The sequence below is a fragment of the Coturnix japonica genome, chromosome 3 (assembly GCF_054131305.1).
Source record: "Coturnix japonica strain WE chromosome 3, WE-NBRP24, whole genome shotgun sequence".
NCBI lineage: Eukaryota > Metazoa > Chordata > Aves > Galliformes > Phasianidae > Coturnix > Coturnix japonica.
The window spans coordinates 50,658,276-50,678,097 of record NC_140665.1 but is presented as its reverse complement, the minus strand read 5'-3'; the positions used below and the strand labels follow the sequence as shown (position 1 = coordinate 50,678,097).

General features: G+C 36.1%; 1 protein-coding gene across 9 annotated transcripts in view; it reads left to right on the top strand.

Moving 5' to 3' along the window:
- The window catches only part of ADGRG6 (adhesion G protein-coupled receptor G6), a 117,235-nt gene that overhangs the window by 76,185 nt on the left and 21,228 nt on the right, over positions 1-19,822 (top strand). For all 9 annotated transcript variants that reach the window (XM_085541562.1, XM_085541561.1, XM_015858345.2 and 6 more), the window contains 8 exons: positions 6,534-6,676; positions 7,386-7,500; positions 9,473-9,534; positions 10,984-11,191; positions 11,628-11,793; positions 14,848-14,988; positions 17,692-17,808; positions 19,360-19,405. In XM_085541562.1, the coding sequence (XP_085397688.1) occupies positions 6,534-6,676; positions 7,386-7,500; positions 9,473-9,534; positions 10,984-11,191; positions 11,628-11,793; positions 14,848-14,988; positions 17,692-17,808; positions 19,360-19,405 (998 nt within the window). The remainder of the gene's footprint in view (positions 1-6,533; positions 6,677-7,385; positions 7,501-9,472; positions 9,535-10,983; positions 11,192-11,627; positions 11,794-14,847; positions 14,989-17,691; positions 17,809-19,359; positions 19,406-19,822) is intronic.

Below are 19,822 nucleotides of genomic sequence, written 5' to 3'. Positions count from 1 at the left end.
ATAATAAGTTAGCAGATTGCAGGTTGGAAGTATTTAATCCACAATGGAAGTAATATTTTTTTCTTATGGGTATCCTAACTAGTCTAACTAGACCTACTGAAATGCTGTAGCTGAGTTCTTGTGTGTAACTTACTCTGAGTGTAATTTCAAATTGTTTCTATGAAACATTCCTATAAATTATTCCTATAAATACTTGCCCAACATTTTTCTTATGTTTGTTAGAGGAAGTATAAATTCCTCACACACACTCCAGTGTTTCCCTTAGTTTTGAAGTACCACTTCCACCCGCTACTTACACCACTACTTCATCTGAATACAGTTTCACTCCACAGTTAAAACTTTAGACACAATCCAGAACTATCATGACCTTTATGTTTTACAGAAGTAATCATGCTAGGCCAAATCACTAAACTTCCTTATCTTCTCTGAATTTTGCACAAGACCATAGTCTTCATCCTTGTAGGGCACTAGCACAATTATTTAAACTGCTGTTGAAGTTTGCCCTCTCTTTACATTCCAGTTCCCATCATTCGTATCTTTTCCCCTTACCTTTTTGACTATTATTTAATATAACAGTTAAAAAAACATCTCAACAGTAAACTTGCTCAGACTTTTCTATCAATTTTTAATTGTTTCAACCCTTATTTGATAGACTTGCTGTCTTACCAACTAACTGTTTTTATCAGTCACCTCACCTAGTCTTCTTGCAAATGAAAGAGGAAGAATCATTAGAGAGAAAGATTCAGAGGAGAAATAGAAGCTGCTAGTGGGAGGTAGGAAACTGGGGGTTTTTTTTGGCAAGTTAAAAATAGGTGTTTTCCAAATAAATATTTTAAACTGTACTGTATTCTGGAGAAGAGCAAAACAAAACAAAAATATGGAAATAGACTGTTATTCTTTCACTGCTGCATTCTATGAGCTGCAGAAATTCAGAAGACAGTATGCTTAGTATGTGTTATCATGGACGTTGGTGAGAGACAAATGGTCCAAAAATGCACACTGTTATCAGCACCTTTAAAACTGCAAGATGACAGCAGTGTATCACACTTAGCACTTTGGTAGATTATTAATTAATTACTTTTGTTTGTGTCTTTGTTTTCTTCTTCTCATCATACTGCTGCCATCACTTAATGAGAGGGTAGCTCTTCAAAATAAAATAGAAAGAGGTAAATGGGGTATGTGCATAACTGTTTATCCCTTGTGACTTTGCACAAGTCTTTGAAAGTGGTGCCAATTCGTGTTTGTTACATAGGTAAATTATGAATATGTTTGTTTCTTCCACTAATCCTTTGCCTTTTCTGACACTGTATTGATGTCATACTCTTCTATGGCTGCTGCTGCTTTTCTCAGATGGGCCCTGCATATCCTAGGTGTAGTCAGATGGCTAGTAATTGGGCTACCTCAGCAGAAGAAGTGATGTTCACTAACCACCTCAGCTCCCCTGCTTCTCCTTTCTGCTTTCATTTTGCAAGCAATTATGTTTTCTGCAGCTTCCACTACTCAATTGTCATAACTTTGGCCTGTTTGCCATTTTTATTTTCTGTGTGAAACAGTGCTAATGTTACTACTGTTAAACATCTCATCCAAATTAAAATCCTCGGTGCTTGCAATCTGTTGAAAGACCGCTAAACTTAAAAAGAAATTTATTATCTTAGAAATTAAAATAAAGAAGAAAGCAGGAAATGTGAGATGCTGAGCCCAGTCTTGCTTTTTTGAAGTTTGCGGGAGTTTTGCCACCGGTGTTAGTAAAGCAGATTCAGGAGCCTGCATGCTGTGTTCCTGGCTGCCATGTTACTTAATGGGAAGTTGAACACACTTAGATAAAGGTTAAGCTAATTAGATTGTATAATAGTTTTAGACAAGTGTTAGCAACATTGGAGCAACATGATTTTGCTTTTATAGTCCTAAGGATCTTTACTGAGTAAGGTTAAATAAAGTAGAAGGCTTTTGCATTCATTATAATTATTCCAGATTATTCATTATGAAATAATAATGCTATTCTAAATGAACACATCTGTGATGCCATTTCTTATTTTTAAGTTTTCCTGGTTTCTACAGATGAAGTTTTAGGAACAACATGGAACTGGTCCACTCCTGCTTCCTTTGACTTTACCTTTGTGGTTATCATCTGAACCCACATGTTTCTGCACTGTACCCTACCCACTTTTGTCAGTGACCTGTAAAGAGAGACTTAACAGATATAGGAATTCAGGAATTCTCCCAGAGTGACTGGGGAATGATTTCTCTTTTGTCTCCTGCTGAGAATACCACATTTTGATCCAGCTTATACTGACTTCCATCATCTTTCCACTGACGAACTGGGTTTCATACAGGCCTGACACTGTCAGATGTCATTTTTCAGGAAAGTACTGAGTTGCAATTTTCAGGGTGAACAGGGATTTCCTTTGTTGTTCTGGAAGATATTTGAAGCTTAATCAAATACTCATTTCAGCCAAAATCAACTGTAGAACCAAGAGGTATTCCATCCATCTCTCTTTGCCTCTTTCCTTGTAAAGAGAGGTCTTCATACCAAATCTTCTCATATTTTAAATTCTCAACTTTTTGGTGCTATCACCTCAAGTCAAGATTTGTTGACAATTAAGATGATTTGGCAGAATACTTCTAACTTCTCTATACTGTGCTGTAGGTTTTTGGTTGCAGAACTGAGCTCAGTACTCCTGAGATGAAAGCTCTTGCAAATTCCATTATGGATTTCATTAGCAGACTTCTCAAATTTCTTTCTCACTCATTCTGCATGTTTTCTAGCATCTTGTCTACTGTTTATATTACTAAGTCTACACTGACTAGCTTATGCCAGTCAGCTTTCTTTTCTGTTCATCTATTAATTAGCTGTCTAGTTAATACTTGGGAGTTGGCAGTGTTTAGAAGTGGGGCCTACACCTGTGCTCCCAGTCTTGAATTATATCCACTCATCACTACTTATCTTCAAAGCCAAAATAACATCAAGATTTGTAAAGAATTTAATGTTGCTATCTTATTTTTCTCAAATATAACTGGGTATTTGAGAAAAATTCCATTTTCAGTGGTAGTTCTCATTTACTGAGTACTGAAATGCTTTTAAAAATTATTCTTTTTTACACTTTCAATCAGAGAGCATTAACAACAAAACAAGTAAGTAATGATTTGTTTGAACAGTTTGAGAGCCGCAATTATTTCATACTGTCTGGTAGACCTAAACGAGAGAATAGACACGCGCTTCTAATTACCAGCAGGTACACCACTGCCACATGGTTGGTTAGTCACTAATCCTCACTCTGGGCTTCTTGCGCCATGCAGGAGCAAGAGCTCAGCCCATGTGTAGGCACACTGTCCTGGAATAGCTCTGAGTCACACTGCCTCAGAAGAATGCTGCCTTTGTATCCAGTGCCATGGCAGCATTAGTCCCATCCTAACCATCCCCATGCCCCCAGTGCAGCTTGCAGTGCCTGCAGCCTCCTCTCTGCTGAGCTCAGCAGGCCAGGGCAAAGAGGGACAGACAGTAATCTTCCTGGCTCCCCTGCTTGCTCCAGCTGACACTCAAAGACAAGAGAGACAGAAAAACGAGCCTCATTTTGTTTACCCATGCCACAGCCCACTTTTTTTTTTTTTTTTTTTTTTTTTTGTATTGACTATATAGCTACAGATTATTGTGGGTGATATAATTTCTAATAGATTGCTGCTGCAAGAACCCATCTGCATTTATATGGCACTCAATAAAGAACATAAGGTTGGCTGTGTAAAATCCCACAGTACCAGCACAGCATGGCACTTTTGCACGTATTGCCATTTATGTGAGTTTGTATCTGTTGTTTCACAGATCAAGGAATTTTTTTCTTCACTATTAAAATGTTTTCTTTCTGGGCTCCAAGTGTGATAAAAGTGGAAGGAAGCACATGGCTTCATATTGCATCAGCTGTCAAGTTAGTAGGTATTTACTTACTTTTGGAAGCTAGCATGAGTCATTCTGAAAAGTTTATAGAATTTATTTTCATCATAATATGGAACAGTCCCTTACTACACAGTACGCTTGACTGCTCTGCAAGCTTCTCAGAAAACAAATAATAAATGGTCTAACAGATTATTTTCATCAGTGCTTCATAATCAATGCTTTTCTCTGTAATCATTTAAGACAAATGTAGCCAGTCCAACCTCATCTATCATTATTCCCATAATTGTTCGAGATGACTCTAACCAGCTCTACCTGATGTATAATTATCCCTTCTGTTTAGTGTATCTTGTGCAGTTACAGGTACTAAATATCATTTTGTTTTGCTGAGAGTACCACAATAAGAAGCATAGTAGTAGCGGTGACTCTTCCCTTACTACTTCTGCTTTGCAGCCAAATGCTGAGGTAGGGAGTGGCATCAGTAATATTTTTTCCTCTTCTTAAGTAAAAGGAATACATGAGTGAGGCCAGAATCTTTTAGGAAAGATGGATGAGTTCCAGGAGACTCTGGGGCTGAAGCATTGGAGGGCTCTAAGTATTGGCAATTCAGTAGGCAATTTCCATGCTCTGCTAAAAATAAATGCCATAATAAACAGGTGCCTCATAATATATCCTACATATACAGCAAAACTGCGCACATTCACCCTGCTGAGTCTATTGCCATGTGTTAACCACTCTGTCAAGGCCAAAGGAATGTTAGGAGAAACTTAGTGTATCTGGGAGCAGGGCAAGTTTGGTCTGGCTAGAAATAGCTGGAATTGCTCTGCTAAAACATATCCCTAGGGAAAAAAACAAAGAAAAAAAAAAAAAGAAAAAAAAAGTCAAGCCAGCAGGTAACTTGTAGTCACATTTTTATCTTGTTCTTCTGCAATGTGTTAAAGGTAAACCTGCAGATATAAGAAAGAAAATAAATAAATAAATAAAAATAGAGTACAGATGCTCAAAAGAAAACAAAGCACACAACCAGTAACATATGCAATTCTTTACTTGTAGTTCACATCCGCAATAGTGAAATGTGTGGAGTATTTAGCTCACATTCATGACTTTTGAAGGCTTTATATGAGGCTTGGGCTTTGCTTTTCTTACTTTTTTTCCCCTAAAAGGAGAAGGGTTTTTTTATTTCTAATGCCCGCTTTTTTAATACCATTTCAATAATAAGAATTTTTCAGAAGCATCTGTTGGAGGTAAGCAGTTTTCAACATGAGTTGTGATAGAAAGATCGTTGAGTCTGTCATCATACAGCAACATCTGTACAGTAAGCTGTAGTTTTGTACTGTACCACCTCCAGAAAACACAGCTCTGGGATATCATTTGGAACTGGCTTTCTGGCAGTAATCTAAATAAGAGGGGTCCCAGAAATCCCTACCAGCCCACTCCTGTACAACTCCCCTGCAGATTTTGTCTCCTGCTCTTCAAGAAGTATTCCAGACCCAGCAGCTCACTGCTACTTCCTGGCTTTGGGGCCCCCCAGTGAAAGACGCTTTGTTTGGTGCATGCACTGCTCACTGTATGTGTGCTGGCAGTGCTGCCACTTCCCAGGCTGCCAGGAACTGCTCACACACCAGGAAGGTCTGTCTTTATTCAAGATTCTGGGTATGCAAGGACAAGGCTAAGATGAAGGCAGCACAAAGTAGGCAAGCTTTTTCCTTTTTTCCACATTTCTGCTCTCATGGAGTTCCAATGTTCCATGCTTCAGTGGCGTCATCTCTCAGTAATCATAGCCAAGCAATGCTCTTGGGTACCAACATATTATCTTCTCCAACATGGGTTTTCTGTGTCCCAGGAGGAATTTTTTCAGCCTTCCATTCTCAACTTCTTTCCTGTGTCCCACTAGAACTTCTTTCTTGTTCATTATTTCCCTTCCAGAAAAGCTGTGTTTTTGGATAAGGGTGGAGACTGTTTTATTTCTCTCACAGGAAAGAGACTTGGGCACTTTGAACTACTTCTTAAGCCCAAGAAGGTAGCAGTGGGCTGGAGTACAAAACAGCTATTACTGCTCAAACTTGAATTACTCATCCGAGCAACTAGATTTTCCTAATTAGAGCTAAAATTCTCAGAAGTGTATGAGGATGTTTTTAACTCCATCAGGATCTGAGCATCTTAAAGTTAGGCATCTATTCTTTGTTAGTCTTCTAGTCTTATTCAGTAGTCAGTGGACAGAAAGGACCTCCAGAGGATGACTTGTCCCAGCCTGACAAGTTCTGTAAAGCTCTTAAGCTTTACAGCTTTAAAGTTCCTAAGCCATTGGTAACCACACTTTTTGGATTTAATTAGGACCCATTTAGAACTGGGCACTGGGCACTCACAGTGGAGAATGTTTTTGCTTTCATCTTTGAATATATCTTGCAGTAATCTAAATCTTCTGAAAATATTTACTGGCTCTTTTAATGAGCTGCTTCTTTAACAATAACTGCAGGATGAAATTTCCCAACCATACATTCTTTTCCTGTTTGTGTATGATTTACAAGTAACAAACAGTACTGTCTTGGTGACTTACTGAGAAAACTAGAGTTTGTCAGATATTTTTATTTCCACATCTTTGGAATCTTCTGCACTGACTCAAACATTTGGGTAATTTTCCTTGCAGTTTTGAGGTTTTAGCCCTTCTGGTTTATAATGCTACCAACAACATCAATTTAGAAGAGCAAGACATCCGACAAAAGCTCATAAATAATAATGAGTCCATAGCAGAGGGATATAGGCTTCATACAGTGGAAGTTGATCCAGTGGGTAAGTAGATTCAGCCTTATTACACAACTGATTTTATTTCACTGTCCAAAAATAAGCATCTTCTATATTAAAATAATCATACATTTCCAAAAGGGATAGCTATTTCAGATTTTGAATTGTCACTTTTAGCCTCACTGATCTCAGAGAGGCGTCCTCAAGATATCTCTTTTAAAACAAATATAGCTGTCAAGATTGCTTCAGTCAGTGTTTTGTCTGGTTCAAAGAAGCTAGAACATTTCCTTTTGACTGCTTTGGTTGTTTGAGGATAAAGAAGTATGATATACAGCCGGAGATGCTATGAAACATTTTTTACCGCTGAGGACCCTCATGATCCTCAAAGATCCTCAGCCCTCTCTGTGTTTCTACCAACCTCTATCCAGTCTTCTTCCAGCTCTTGTGTATCCCAGTGACTTTTGCAGTCATCTTCTAGTAAGAGATTGCCCTTTCTTTGATAGGGAAGAGGGAGGGGCTAGTGAAACACAAGTGGATGCAGTTAACACATTCAGAGCTTTTCCTTCAGCATCAGCAGCAGTATATTTTGTCCCCTGCTGTACACCCCTCCCTTACAACTAGTCTATAGAAAGCATTCAAACATTTCATTTGAAGAGAGCTACATGATGCAGAATGGATAATGAACTTAAGACAAAAAATTGAACATAGATGAGGAAATTAACAATTAACACTGATTGGGATATTTTTATTTTTACAGAAAAATGTTTAGCTGAAGAAAACCCTCCAAACTATTTTTGGCCAGATACCAGACCAACAGTTACCAACTTTACATTTTGCCATGGGAGTTCAGTTCAGATTGCATCAAGAACCTGGTAGGTGGTCAAAGACCAGAGAAAATGAGAGCTTCAGCTTTCTGGTTATATAGTTAGACTTCATCCTCCACAACAGATGCTGTCGAATGACACCATATCTCAGAAGGATGATTTCTATGCTGTGAGAGATCATGTGTGTGCAGTAAGAGTGTGTACTTCATTAATAAGAGAAAAAAGCTTATCTACTACTTCCGTAGGACATATTGAGACCCACAATTAATACATTATCAAAGTGAAAATAGCACCTTCTTACAGAATAAAAGTGCTTTCTTCAGTTTGTGATGTTCATGTTGCCAAAATCAAATATCAACTACTACTTGGTTACTAGTATCTCAACTTGTACAAGAAACTTTTCATCAAAATTTTTGCAAAGATGGGTTGCATATTTATTTAATTTAATCCAGATTTTTTTATCCAGTTAAATGAAAGTAAAACAAATCCTTTGAAACAAGAATGTTATTAGTAATTAGTCATATATGAAGGTGAGGATAGTCTAATTCTTAAAGATTCGGACTTATGCCTTTAAATTTGAGGATAATTTTTCCCTATTGTAGCCTTTCTTTGTGAACATCAACAAATGATTTAAGCACTGTAACTCTATTTCCACTTTGTAAAAAGGGAATATTATGACTTCCTTTGATATATTACTCAAATAATATGGCTTTGATCTCCTTTGAGTGCCTTGAGTGCAGTATTAATTAATCTGTTCAGTATTTAGGATGATCACCAATCATTCTACTGCAATACAGTAGTCTCATCCACCCACACCGCATCTGGAACATGTTCTGAGAAGACTAGATCTTTCACTTTTCACAGACAATATGTCAACATGTGTAGGAATTAGCTTTGAGGTTCTGTGCCAAACAGGAAAACAACCAGCATTATTTTTAACCAACTCACTTCCTCAGACTCATAATCTTATACAAGAGCAGCTAGATTCTGATTGACCAACTTTTGTTTTAAATTAAATAGTGCATGGGTCAGATTGTTTTTATGTGAGTCTCTGAATCATTAAAAATTAAGGCTCTGGCCTTTGCTGCCCCAGTATTGCTTATCTTTATTATTCATTTCTGGTATAAACAATACCGTTGGTTGTCTGTCCACTACATTTCTTCTAAAAAAAGCTACTGTGTTCTGTGTTGCACTGTGTTTTCTCTGCCCTCATTAGTTTTTACCTATAGAGAGCACAGGCATGGAGTGTTTTATTCTGACAGACAAAAGAATCTGGCCCAGTGGTGTCTTCTAGATTTGTGCTTCCAAGAGTGCTATTATAATAAGGATGATCAACTGAGAAATACATTAATCAAGCATACACTGAGTGAAAGGTTAAATTTTTCCCTTTCTCCATCCTGTCTTTGTTATACTATTGTGTCATAGCTCTCCTGATAGGAAACCTAGGAAAAAGTGTGTTTAATTTCAGATCTATATCTGGGAAATTTGCTATAGTAAGCTTCTACAGAAAAATATTTTGAAAAAATTTACTGTCCTTTTATGTCTGCTGCTCATCTTGGACCTTTATCTGAAGGTGACCTTCTGGTTTTCATAGGTGGCACATTCTACCTGTCTCTGCACAGCTCCTGTCCTTGTTCTTCTGGGAATATTAGCACTTGCTATAGACCTGATCAAAGCCATTTATATCAAAGGAAAAATACAGAAGCAGCATCTAATTAGGCTGTATTAAATATGGACATAATAGCTTGTGTCAATATTTGGGTCTTATCTGAAATACACAATTTCTGCTGATGCAATTGGTCAAGTCAGTAAAACAATCAGCAGTAAATTTGACTCCATCACACTACAGACCACATATTTCCACTGTCTAGCGTACATTTAATTTTAGTGGAGCTAGTATTGCAAGAAAATTTGTGAATCAACGATATTGTACCACTATAACATGTGCAAAACAATTAAGAAACATCTATATAATTACACTATTGTATTTTATGTGCATTTTGTCATTTTCCCTCTTTAGCTATTTGGGTCTGCAGAATTATACATCATACTGGGGACAACCAGATCTTAGAAATTGTACAGGTAAGTGTATAGATACTGATATTCAGTTAAAGTGTATTTTGGTTTCTAACTACTATGAGGAGGAAAGTTACACTAAGGCAGAATATCTTCCTCATTTGTACTATTTATTTTTTTATTTTTTAAGAAAAAGTTAAGGATAAAACTCAAGGGAAGTGCACCAAATTGAATCCAACCCATCCATTCTGGATATCAATGAAATAAATCAAATTCTTCAGGTAATTTCATGGAGACAGGAGGCTTGCACCAATTTGATACTCAAGTTCATACAAATTTTTAAATATTTCCAATGCCCATAGATACCAGGGGGAAGAATTCTACTCTTTTCACTGAGCTTATGATCACACATGTTCAGATTTATTATCAGTTTGAAAAATACCCCTTGATGTCATTCTGGTGTTAAAGGAGTTAAAAAACAAACAAACAACTTGTTTTTTGCCCTCAGTTAGTGAAGATCAGGATATTCTCAAATGTAACTCAGAGCTACAGCAAGCTTATGCATTGCTTTCCTTTAGAAGACTTCTTATCTTACACCACTGATAGGGATTTCATATGGAGCCTGGCTACCTAATGTAGTGGATTGTGATGAGTACTTACAGTCACGCTATATGAAAACATTTTTTGATGTGGAATGAACATTCTACAGTAAACATAGCAAAAGCTGCAATATAAAACACAGCTTAAAAAAACCCACAGTCAGATGCAGACTGAAGAAGGCTGATTGTCTCTTGAAATCTTATTTGTGATTATTCAGTAAATATAAAATATTTTGACATTGTAAAATGTAAGTATTTACACAGTTTTCTATCCAGATGGCACCAAGCATTGTTTAACGTGCAGTTTATACTTATGCTTTGCCACTGGATACAATATCAACCTTTTCTTAGTAGGAGGATTCTTCTCCTCAAATTTGCCTCTGCGTTGTGCTTGTCTAGCCCTCTGACTAAGAGTGCAGTAACACAAACAAATTGATAACATTCACAGTCGGATCAGACTTTCACCCTAGAGATGAAAAGTGAATATTTTGTCACTTTGGGACACGCTAACTTCACTTCAAGGGGGATACAGAAGCAGGTGGGGTTTTTTTGTTTGTATGTTTGGTTTTTGTTTTTCTCATTGAAAAAGAGATGATATCATAAGGACAAGAAAAAAGAAAATATGCTTTTATTTCTTACTCCCACTTTCAGCCCTTTTCAATAGTTGTTCTGATTTACAAACTCAGATTAAATTAATGTATAGTAAGACACAACCAATGTGTCTTAACAACAGTATATAGAATTAACAGGTTATATATGCTTTAAATAAAAACATGAATGTGATAAAGTAATAGAATTTCATGCTTATTACATGTACCACAGAACATTCTCTATCTTTCAGTAATGAGAATAAAAATTTGTATTTCTAAATTATGTCAGGACTGGTACAGATTATTTACTATTTTTGCTTCAACAGAAAATGCAGCTGATATTGCCAATCAGCTTCTGAATCTCACTGGAGAAGGGCAGCAGCTTACCTCAGACAAAGTAAATGATGTCGTCCAGAAACTCAAAAAAATTGTGAATGATGAAGAAATTGATGAATCTCTGGGTTCTACCGTGGTGACAATTTTTTCCAATATTCTAAACAGTTCAGACAGTGTTCTGGCAGCATCATCTTCAGAGTAAGTATTTCTGCATTTGCCTTTAAGAAAATTTAGGAAATTGGTTCATTCTTCCATATAAATACTGTAAAATAAATCAATTTTTTTCTGATTTCCACGAAAAAAAAATTCCAAACGAGACAAGCAGATGTTTCTTCTTGTAATAAAATTAGTATAAATGACAAAATATTTTAATGGAAAAGACTTCTGATGAATGACACAGCATACATTTAAGTGTTGTCAGAGGATGATTTCAGGACCAGTGATATGTAAATCAGACAAATTGTATCTATCAAAACCTTCTCTGTCAAAAGATACACATGTATTTACTGCCTGACAGTCTCCTTGTGAATACAGAGATGGGTGACAGAAACTTAATAAGAGGATTGCCTTAACATGAAGAGAATACATGGAGAGCACATAGAATAGAATAAAATAATTTTATTTCTGTTTTCAGAGCTCTTAAAACTATTGATGCCTTGGCTTTAAAGATCCAATTCACGGGACCATCCATGAGTATTTCAACACGCAATCTTGCACTTGGAGTGTCTTCTGTAAACTCAACTTCATTCAAAGGCTCTTCTTTCAGTGTCAGTCCACAAAATAATGCATCTGATTTCCAGGTATGTCATGAGCATCTGTGTTTGAATATGAGAAGTGACTGTTATTCCAAGTGTGTTTACTGTGTTTATAAAAGTGTTTACAACTCCCTATTTCCCACCCCCTGCTTTCTATTTCCTTTTTTCTGTAATCATCCAAACAGTTTAACGCAGTATTTCCCTGAGTGGTGGGAATGCCAGATGGACCCCCATATGTTCCATGTGGATGAAAAATTATTTCCTTACAAATCCAGAGTAGATTTTTCTTTATTATTTTTAAACTAATGAAAAGGGAAAATCATCTTTAGCAGCCTGTTGTGTTACCCATTGTATACTAACAACTATATCAATGCATTTCAGGTTTGGCATGTTACAAATAAATGTAGGTATATACGTGTAGATTCCAGTAGATATTCAGCCTGCCTGTATAGTCTGAATACTGACTTCTAACAGAGGCCTAAGGCTGATCCAGTTGTCCACATGAAGGTTGATAGGCTAGTGCTGCCTTGGATGTCGAAGAGTGTTCAATACATTCACAAAGGGCTTGACTGATCAGCACAGATGTATGAAGAATAAAAGGACAAGTCCCTCAAAATGCAGAATGGTCTCCAGTACTACAGTACAGGCTGCTCTAGTTATTTGCCATCACCTCAAAAATATTTTTTCATCTTTCTTTCACAAATGAAGATGCACAGGTATCTAAAAGCTATAAAATAGCATTTGAGATGCACAATACCTACTGGGATTAAACACAAAAAAATAAAATAAAAAACAAAAAAAATTTTTTAAAAAGACAACAAAAAAAAAAGCCACAAGAAAAAAAGAAACACATTGGCAATCTACTATAATTTGGGCCAAAGAACACAAATCTGAACTCAGACTAAACATGGCACTATGGTTAAATATAATTAATATAATGGTTAAAGAATAATCACTGGAGTGGAAGCATGTAATTGAACAAAATTCGAACAACAAACTAGCCAGATATCGGTCTCATCTTTATATGAACTTCTATGTACTTTAAAAACAAAAAACAGTAATGAAGACAGTGCTTAGTAGTATAGGCCTTGGAGCAAAATTAAAATGATTGTTTTAATGTATGCAAATGGATCAAATGTAACTGAGCTTTCACACATTCATAATCATCAAAGTTTCAGCTAAACTTTATTTGAATCCATTTTATTAGAAATGTCTGATGATTTTAAATCTGCTTTTGTTTAGCTCTCATCATAGAATGGCTTGGGTTGGGAGGGACCCTAAAGATCATCCACTTCCAATATCCCTGCCATGTGCTGGGTTGCCACCTACTAGGTCAGGCTGCCCATGGCTCCATCCATCCAACCTGGCCTTGAGCACCTCCAGAGATGGAGCATCCCTGAAGTTCAATAGCTGATTGTTCTTTGTTTGTTATCAAAGGAATATTTCTTCTCCAGATTTCATTCTGTACTTATGGAAAGAGGAAAGAAAAAATTCTGAAATTGGGTTTGAGTTGTTTGCATGTATAATAAGAATTACCATCTGTTTCTTGAGAACATCCAGGAATTTTCTTGCCCTGGAATAATTTATTGGAGCACTGTCTAAATAGTCATAAAATCAAAACTCCGTCAAGTTATTTAAAATGTTCCTTTTGGAACACAAGATTGTTCACAGACTTTTACATTTCCAGAATTCTTAGCACCCTTCCTACCAGAAAAGTCAGGAACAATTGTGGTCACAGTTGCTATTTTCCATGCCCATGAAGAAAGATATTTGCTGTCCCTGCTGGAAGAAGATTCTCCTGTGAAAGCACAGGATTTTTACCAGCAATGTGATGATCTAGGATCATCAGGGAGCCTTAAAGTCTTGAAACTGTATGTCAGAGTGTTTCCAGACTTTCTTTCATATTTTTTCTTGAAGTAGATATCAAGCAAATGTAACCATGGTAATTTGGAAAGATTCTATTTTAGTCCCTTTTGTCTTTATGTTTCTTGCCAAACCTTTGACTAAGTTAGGTTATGGTGATTCATATTATTAAATTGGTCCTGTAATACATCCCTGCTTCTTCGTAGAAACCTTTTCCACTCCATTTGCAGACAGTACCTAATGGGACATCTTCATTGCTTGTGTGTCTTTTACTTAATGTGGTAGAATTACATTTTGACAACCTTTTATTCAAGTGCATTTAGCCCTGTTAGGAGATACCTGTGAACTACTTGATATTAATTTCCAAGGTTGCCATGTAATCACAGCAATTCACTGAAAATTTAGAATTTGAAAAAATCTGTCAGTAGCCCATGACCTGTAACTTTTTAATAGCTAATGATGCTTCTAAAATCATATGATTGATCACCAGAAACATAAATACAACATGCCTTTGAAGAAGTCAGGAGAGTGAATTTCCTTATCTTACAGTAAAACACTTTTACAATAGAGACAGTATTAGATGAATTACTTCCCTCTCTCAGATGGATAGCCTGATACACATTGAATCCACACGCTGTGGAGGACATTCAGGTGTCTGGCATGTTGCCCATATTGATCATCCTCATGATAGAAAATGTGTTTTTTTGTGCTTCATTACATGATAATTGTAGAGCGGTGACACTAATTATTACTTTAAATTCTTCTTTCTGTAACACAGAAACTATAAAAGATAGTAAGAGAATTAATTCAGATATTAGATCAAGCCAAAAATACAACTAAAGAAAGAAGGATCAGAGCATATTTTTTTGTTTACGGCATTGTTCGGTATGAGGAAATATCTTAATGGTTACTGAAAATTATTAAGACTGCTATTATTGCCATCTCAGTATTTTCAAATCATCGTTATATCGGGAAACATAGCGTGTTTTTTCTTTTAAATCTACTGTCTTCCTGTAGCAAAAACTTCATTTCATGCTGAGTGTGAAAAAACCTCCACAGCTAATTAAAAAAAAAAAAAAACAATTGGAACTTCCATAGGAACAGTTAAAATAAATGTTAAAAGTTCTAGTCCAGTGTTTTAGACATCTTCATGAAGGGTTTGAACACAGTTGTGAACAAAGGATGCTTGCTTTTTGTTTGAACATGTTCTTTTCTTCCATTCATTTGATTTAACAGATAGACTTTGACAAGGATCAGACAAATGCCATTGCTTCTGTGATTCTGCCACCAAGTTTACTGAAGAATTTAAGTCAAGATGACTTCGAAGTTATATCAAGGGCTCAATTTACTTTCTTCAATAAAAATGGTCTTTTTCAGGTAAACTTGGGAGTGTTTGAAGTAATTTCAGCTTGCTAAAAATTTCAGATGCTAAAAATTTCCTGTAGGAATCAGATGGTGATAGCAAATGTAGACATTAGTGACATTCAAATTCAGTGACGAAATAGCCATCCAGATTGAATTAGCAGGAGCAATTTAATTGTTACGCATTCCTCTGACATTGACGTAAGCATTTTTTTCAGAGTAATCAACGGCAAGCTGGATCCCATCTGATTACAATCAGTGTAAAGTTGCAAGGGCCTTGAAAGGGAATGATGTCTTCTACAGAGGTGCTTTCATAGAAGTGATGTTCAGTGGATCTGGGATGAGTTGGGAATTTGGCCCATAATGCTGCTTACTGTTCTTTCTTTCTCTTTTCCTTGAAAGAGTTGATTGAAGCAGCATTTTTTTTCTATACATACTATTATTTTTGTGTTCTCAGAAGCAGATGTTAGTTTAAATATGTCTGTATCTATTTACAGACAACCTAGTCATGGAATAAGGATAACTATGTTCGTACCTGAACATAGAAGGGACCCAGATGTTTTTTTCTTCTCCTTTGTGACCCTGAAAATAGCAATACTAAGTAGTTCCTGCATGTTTAATGCAAGAAAACAAAAAAAAAAAAACAAAAAACAAAACAAAAAAGAAAAGTAAGATTAGGAAGAGTTTTGCAGCTTAGGAAAAAAAATGCCCAATAGCAGACCTACCCTTGAAGAAAAAAAAAGGCGGGGGGGGAAGGGAGAATTAATAAAGAAATGTTTCATAGTGAACTGTAGGCTACAACTCAGAAGGTTTTAGTTTGTTTTCCATTAGTATCCCATTAGTATTTTAAGTGACCTTTGACACTTTGACACATTCGCAGAACTGTGTAGTATTGTATTGTTCCTATATTATCATTTTTACTGGCAGCATATCCAGATTCTTCAGATAATCAAGGCAAGAAATTACCCATGACCCTCAGTTACCTTCTAAAATACACCCTGAATAATGTTTAACTATTTAAAATAGTATTCATTTTGAGGCCACTTTTAGGAGAAACAGATGAATGTCTTTAATAAAGAAACCAGGAAAATACAGATATGAGGTTGTCGTAAATACGTAAGATTATACCGAGTCTAAATGTGTTCTTTAATGGTGATTTTAAGTGATTCTTAATCATTCAATGAAAACTCATCAATGGTTTTTGGGCTCAGTTTCATGCCTAAATGTAATGGAGAGGCTCACAGACCCACATGCTGGGAGAGTGAGAAGGGGGAAAAAATAGAGAGAAGGCAGGGGGATGGGCCAAAAAAGAAAACTATGGCAACAATCTAAGAGAGAAAACTAATTTACTAAATATGATAGCAGAATGTGAGATAGCATAATATAATACTGTGGAATTCTGATAATAAAAAAATCATAGAGCCAAAAGAAAAGAAATACAATGAAATATGTAACCAAAATTCTGTAAGCTAGTTCACCGTGGAAAGGAATACACACATCCTAGTGCAGGAACAGGCATTAGTACCCCAAGCAAAGGAGCACAGTGCCCATTGCAGCCCCTTAATTCACAGAGGCACTACTGTCTAACAGATGTGACAGTGAACTGGTAAGAGGCTATCTGGAGACCAAGGATGATAACTTAAAACTTCTGAAGTGAGCACTTAATTTTAAGCAATTGCAGTAAGCAGTGTCCTGGAAGTTTAAAGTTCCTGGTTTCCCAAAAAGACAACCATCTGTATAGCCATTCACGCTTTGAAACTTCTTCACAGGAATATTGAATTTTCAAAGCAGTACCATTTCAATAAATTCTCAGATTCCAAGGAAAACTTCTCTTTTGGAAAATTCGCAGCCTGATATTTTTCACTTAAAGATATAGATGTGTGCAGTGACAATAATGAAAAGATGGTAGTTGTAAATACCCAAAAGGTTGTTTACAGAAAAAAAACTAACCTGTGTGGAAACCCTTGGTCTGCTGGGAACCACTGAGGCAATCTGCACCAAAGAACAATCTCTAAGAGGTGATGCCTTAGTAGTGGTCAGCCCTTAAATGAGGTCTAGAGGAGGTGGAGTCAAGCTCCACCCCTTCCAGGAGCACAGCTAAATTACTCTCACCTGTGCTCCCACAGCTGACCTAACACTTGCCTCAGCTGATTAATCAGAGGTTCAGGCTGTGATTACCAATTTCCCATACAAGATAATAATACTATTATCTTCAGTCTTCTATTTACGTTCCCACCGCGTAAGACCTTACAGTATTCCTTTGAATTTCTTTACTATATGATTATAAGATGGGGGATGGCTTAACAACTAACTATACACAGGACATAGGATGTTCTTGAAAGGTTTTGACAAGAAAGCTGGTTCATTCTCCTGTAGGGAAATAAGCTTATCATATCATGGTTTGTTATCTGCTACATTGTTTCAGTTACAACTTTGGTGACATTAGACAAAATGATTAAAAGGGGAAAGGATGCCTTCTAACCTCTCATTGTAATAATGCCAATATATATTTATGACTGTGAGGAAAATATGGAAACTTCCATGAAGAAAATCCATTATTTTATTTTATAAACAGAATGTTGTTTCATTATGTGATCAAAAGTGCAAAACCGCTGACAGTTTATTTGTTCTGGCACGCTACAAAAATGGAAGTGTATTCTGGCTTTTCTTTTATGTGCTGTGTAAGCAATTATGGTTTTTTTTCTGAATCTTTTAAAGGATGCAGAAACTCCTGGCAACTTGACCAGTTTTGTGGTGGCATGCAGTATTGGAAACATAACTATTCGAGATCTTCAGGAATATGTGAAGATTACAATTAAACATACCAAAATTCAAGTAAGGAAAGACCTCAGAAGAACAGAAACACATATTACATATAAAAGGGCTGCTTCAAAATTAATACCTCCTATCTTATCAGCATAGCCCACAGCCTCTGTGGCAGATGGTGGTATGACAGTAGAGACTGAACATTTTTTTGCTGTGTGTCAGATGGCATTTGAAGCAAAGTTGTGTCACTGAATTCCCCCATGGCGAAAAATTGTCACCCACTGATGTTCATCAACAATTGCTGAACATTGGTGGAGACCAAACAGTGGATGTGAGCAAAGTGAGGCAATGAGTGGTGTGTTTGAGCAATGGTAACAACAGCATTGGGTCACCTCCACTGGGGCACATTTTTAAAATAAGAATGACGTGCAGGCTCTTGTTCTTTGCTTGCAAAAATTCATAGCTAATGGTGGTGACTATGTTGAAAAATAACATTTTGTAACTGAGAATTTGCTCCATCAAGTGGTGGCATTGTGTTCTTTGTATCTGTTGTAGTTTCCATGGAAATAATTAGGAGGCATTACTTATGGAGTGACCTAGTAGTAAAGGCTGAGCATATAGCTTCATTGATTTTAGCAGATTTTGTATATAAACTCAAATGTAATTAAAATCTCTAACAAAGCAAGTAAACAAAAAGTAAAAAATAAATAACCTCTCTCATTCTCACACACTCCTAATCCATTCATAATTTATTTGAAAGACTATTGATTCTGACACTCAGAGGCAATTTGTGCCAATAACTGTAAGTAAACCCCTCTTCAATTTATGAGTGTTTGTGACCAGGGACATTATTTATTTCACAAGAATTTTAAAAAGACTGAAATTCTTTGATTCAACAGAAATTTTTTCATTAATAATTCCCAAAGGTATTTTTTTGTTATGTGGCTTCCTGTGCAATAAGAATGGGCAGAACCACATTTTTAAAACATACAGTTAATTAATGGAAATAAAGCCCCAGTGCTACCCTTTGGTACCTACAGTTTCAGTTAAAAAAATAAAACCACAGCTGCCAGTAGTTACAGCAAAAGATAAAATGGTATTAGAGAAATGAAATTCAGTACGTAAGTAGATCTTTTACACAGTGAGAAGCTGGTTCATAATTTTCACATTTCAATTAACTTCACCTTACATTTTGGTTTTATAACTATTTCAAGGTTAGGCACAGCAACCTCCAATGAAATTCAGCAGACCTCTGCACAGTTGTGAGGCCAGTTAAATAGAGGATTCACTGAGAAGTCCTGAGGATGTAAACAGTAAAAATATATATATATATATATTTAGACTTGGTAGAGATGTCATGCTCATGGATTACTTTAGTGAGACAGTAAAATGTTCTCATTCTAAGGATGCAAAAAACAACAGTGAAGACAAATAATACTCCTTTTTGTAATCTGTGCAAATCTGTCTTTCTAGCAGAATAAGGTCTAGCAGAATTGTACACAGGAGTGTACGATCTTTCTAGCAGAAATGTACATAGAAAAACATTTTCTGAAAATGTATGTATTTATGAGGTATGTATCTGAAGAGGTATAAAATGTCTACTTTTCTATGTGTTCTTAGGAAGACCCTAAGCCTACTTGTGTCTTCTGGGATATGGCCAAAAATGGTAAGTTTAAAAATACTATCATTTTTTTTAGGTGAATAAAAAAATCCATCACTGTCTTTGTTCTTTTTTGCTCCTTTATCAGTTTGAAAAATTAGGTGACATCTGTAGACTACACCATTTCTTCCTCTTAGTAAAGTCACTTGTAAAAGCAGATGTTAAATATTCTTATTAAAAAGTTTGCTTGTTAGCTTGCTTAACATTTAGAATTTGTAACGTTTCTTTATTTTTCTCTATCTGACAACTGTTCTTCACACACCGTGTGTGTGTGAAAATTAAACAGTAATGCTAATTAGATACATACATGTTTTTTAGATTTCCTGCTAAAATTCGTTTCCAGCATAGCAGATGAAAGTAGAAAAGTTGGTCAGAAGTACTGAGGAGAATGTACAAGAATAAAAACAGAGAAAGGAAAGAGCT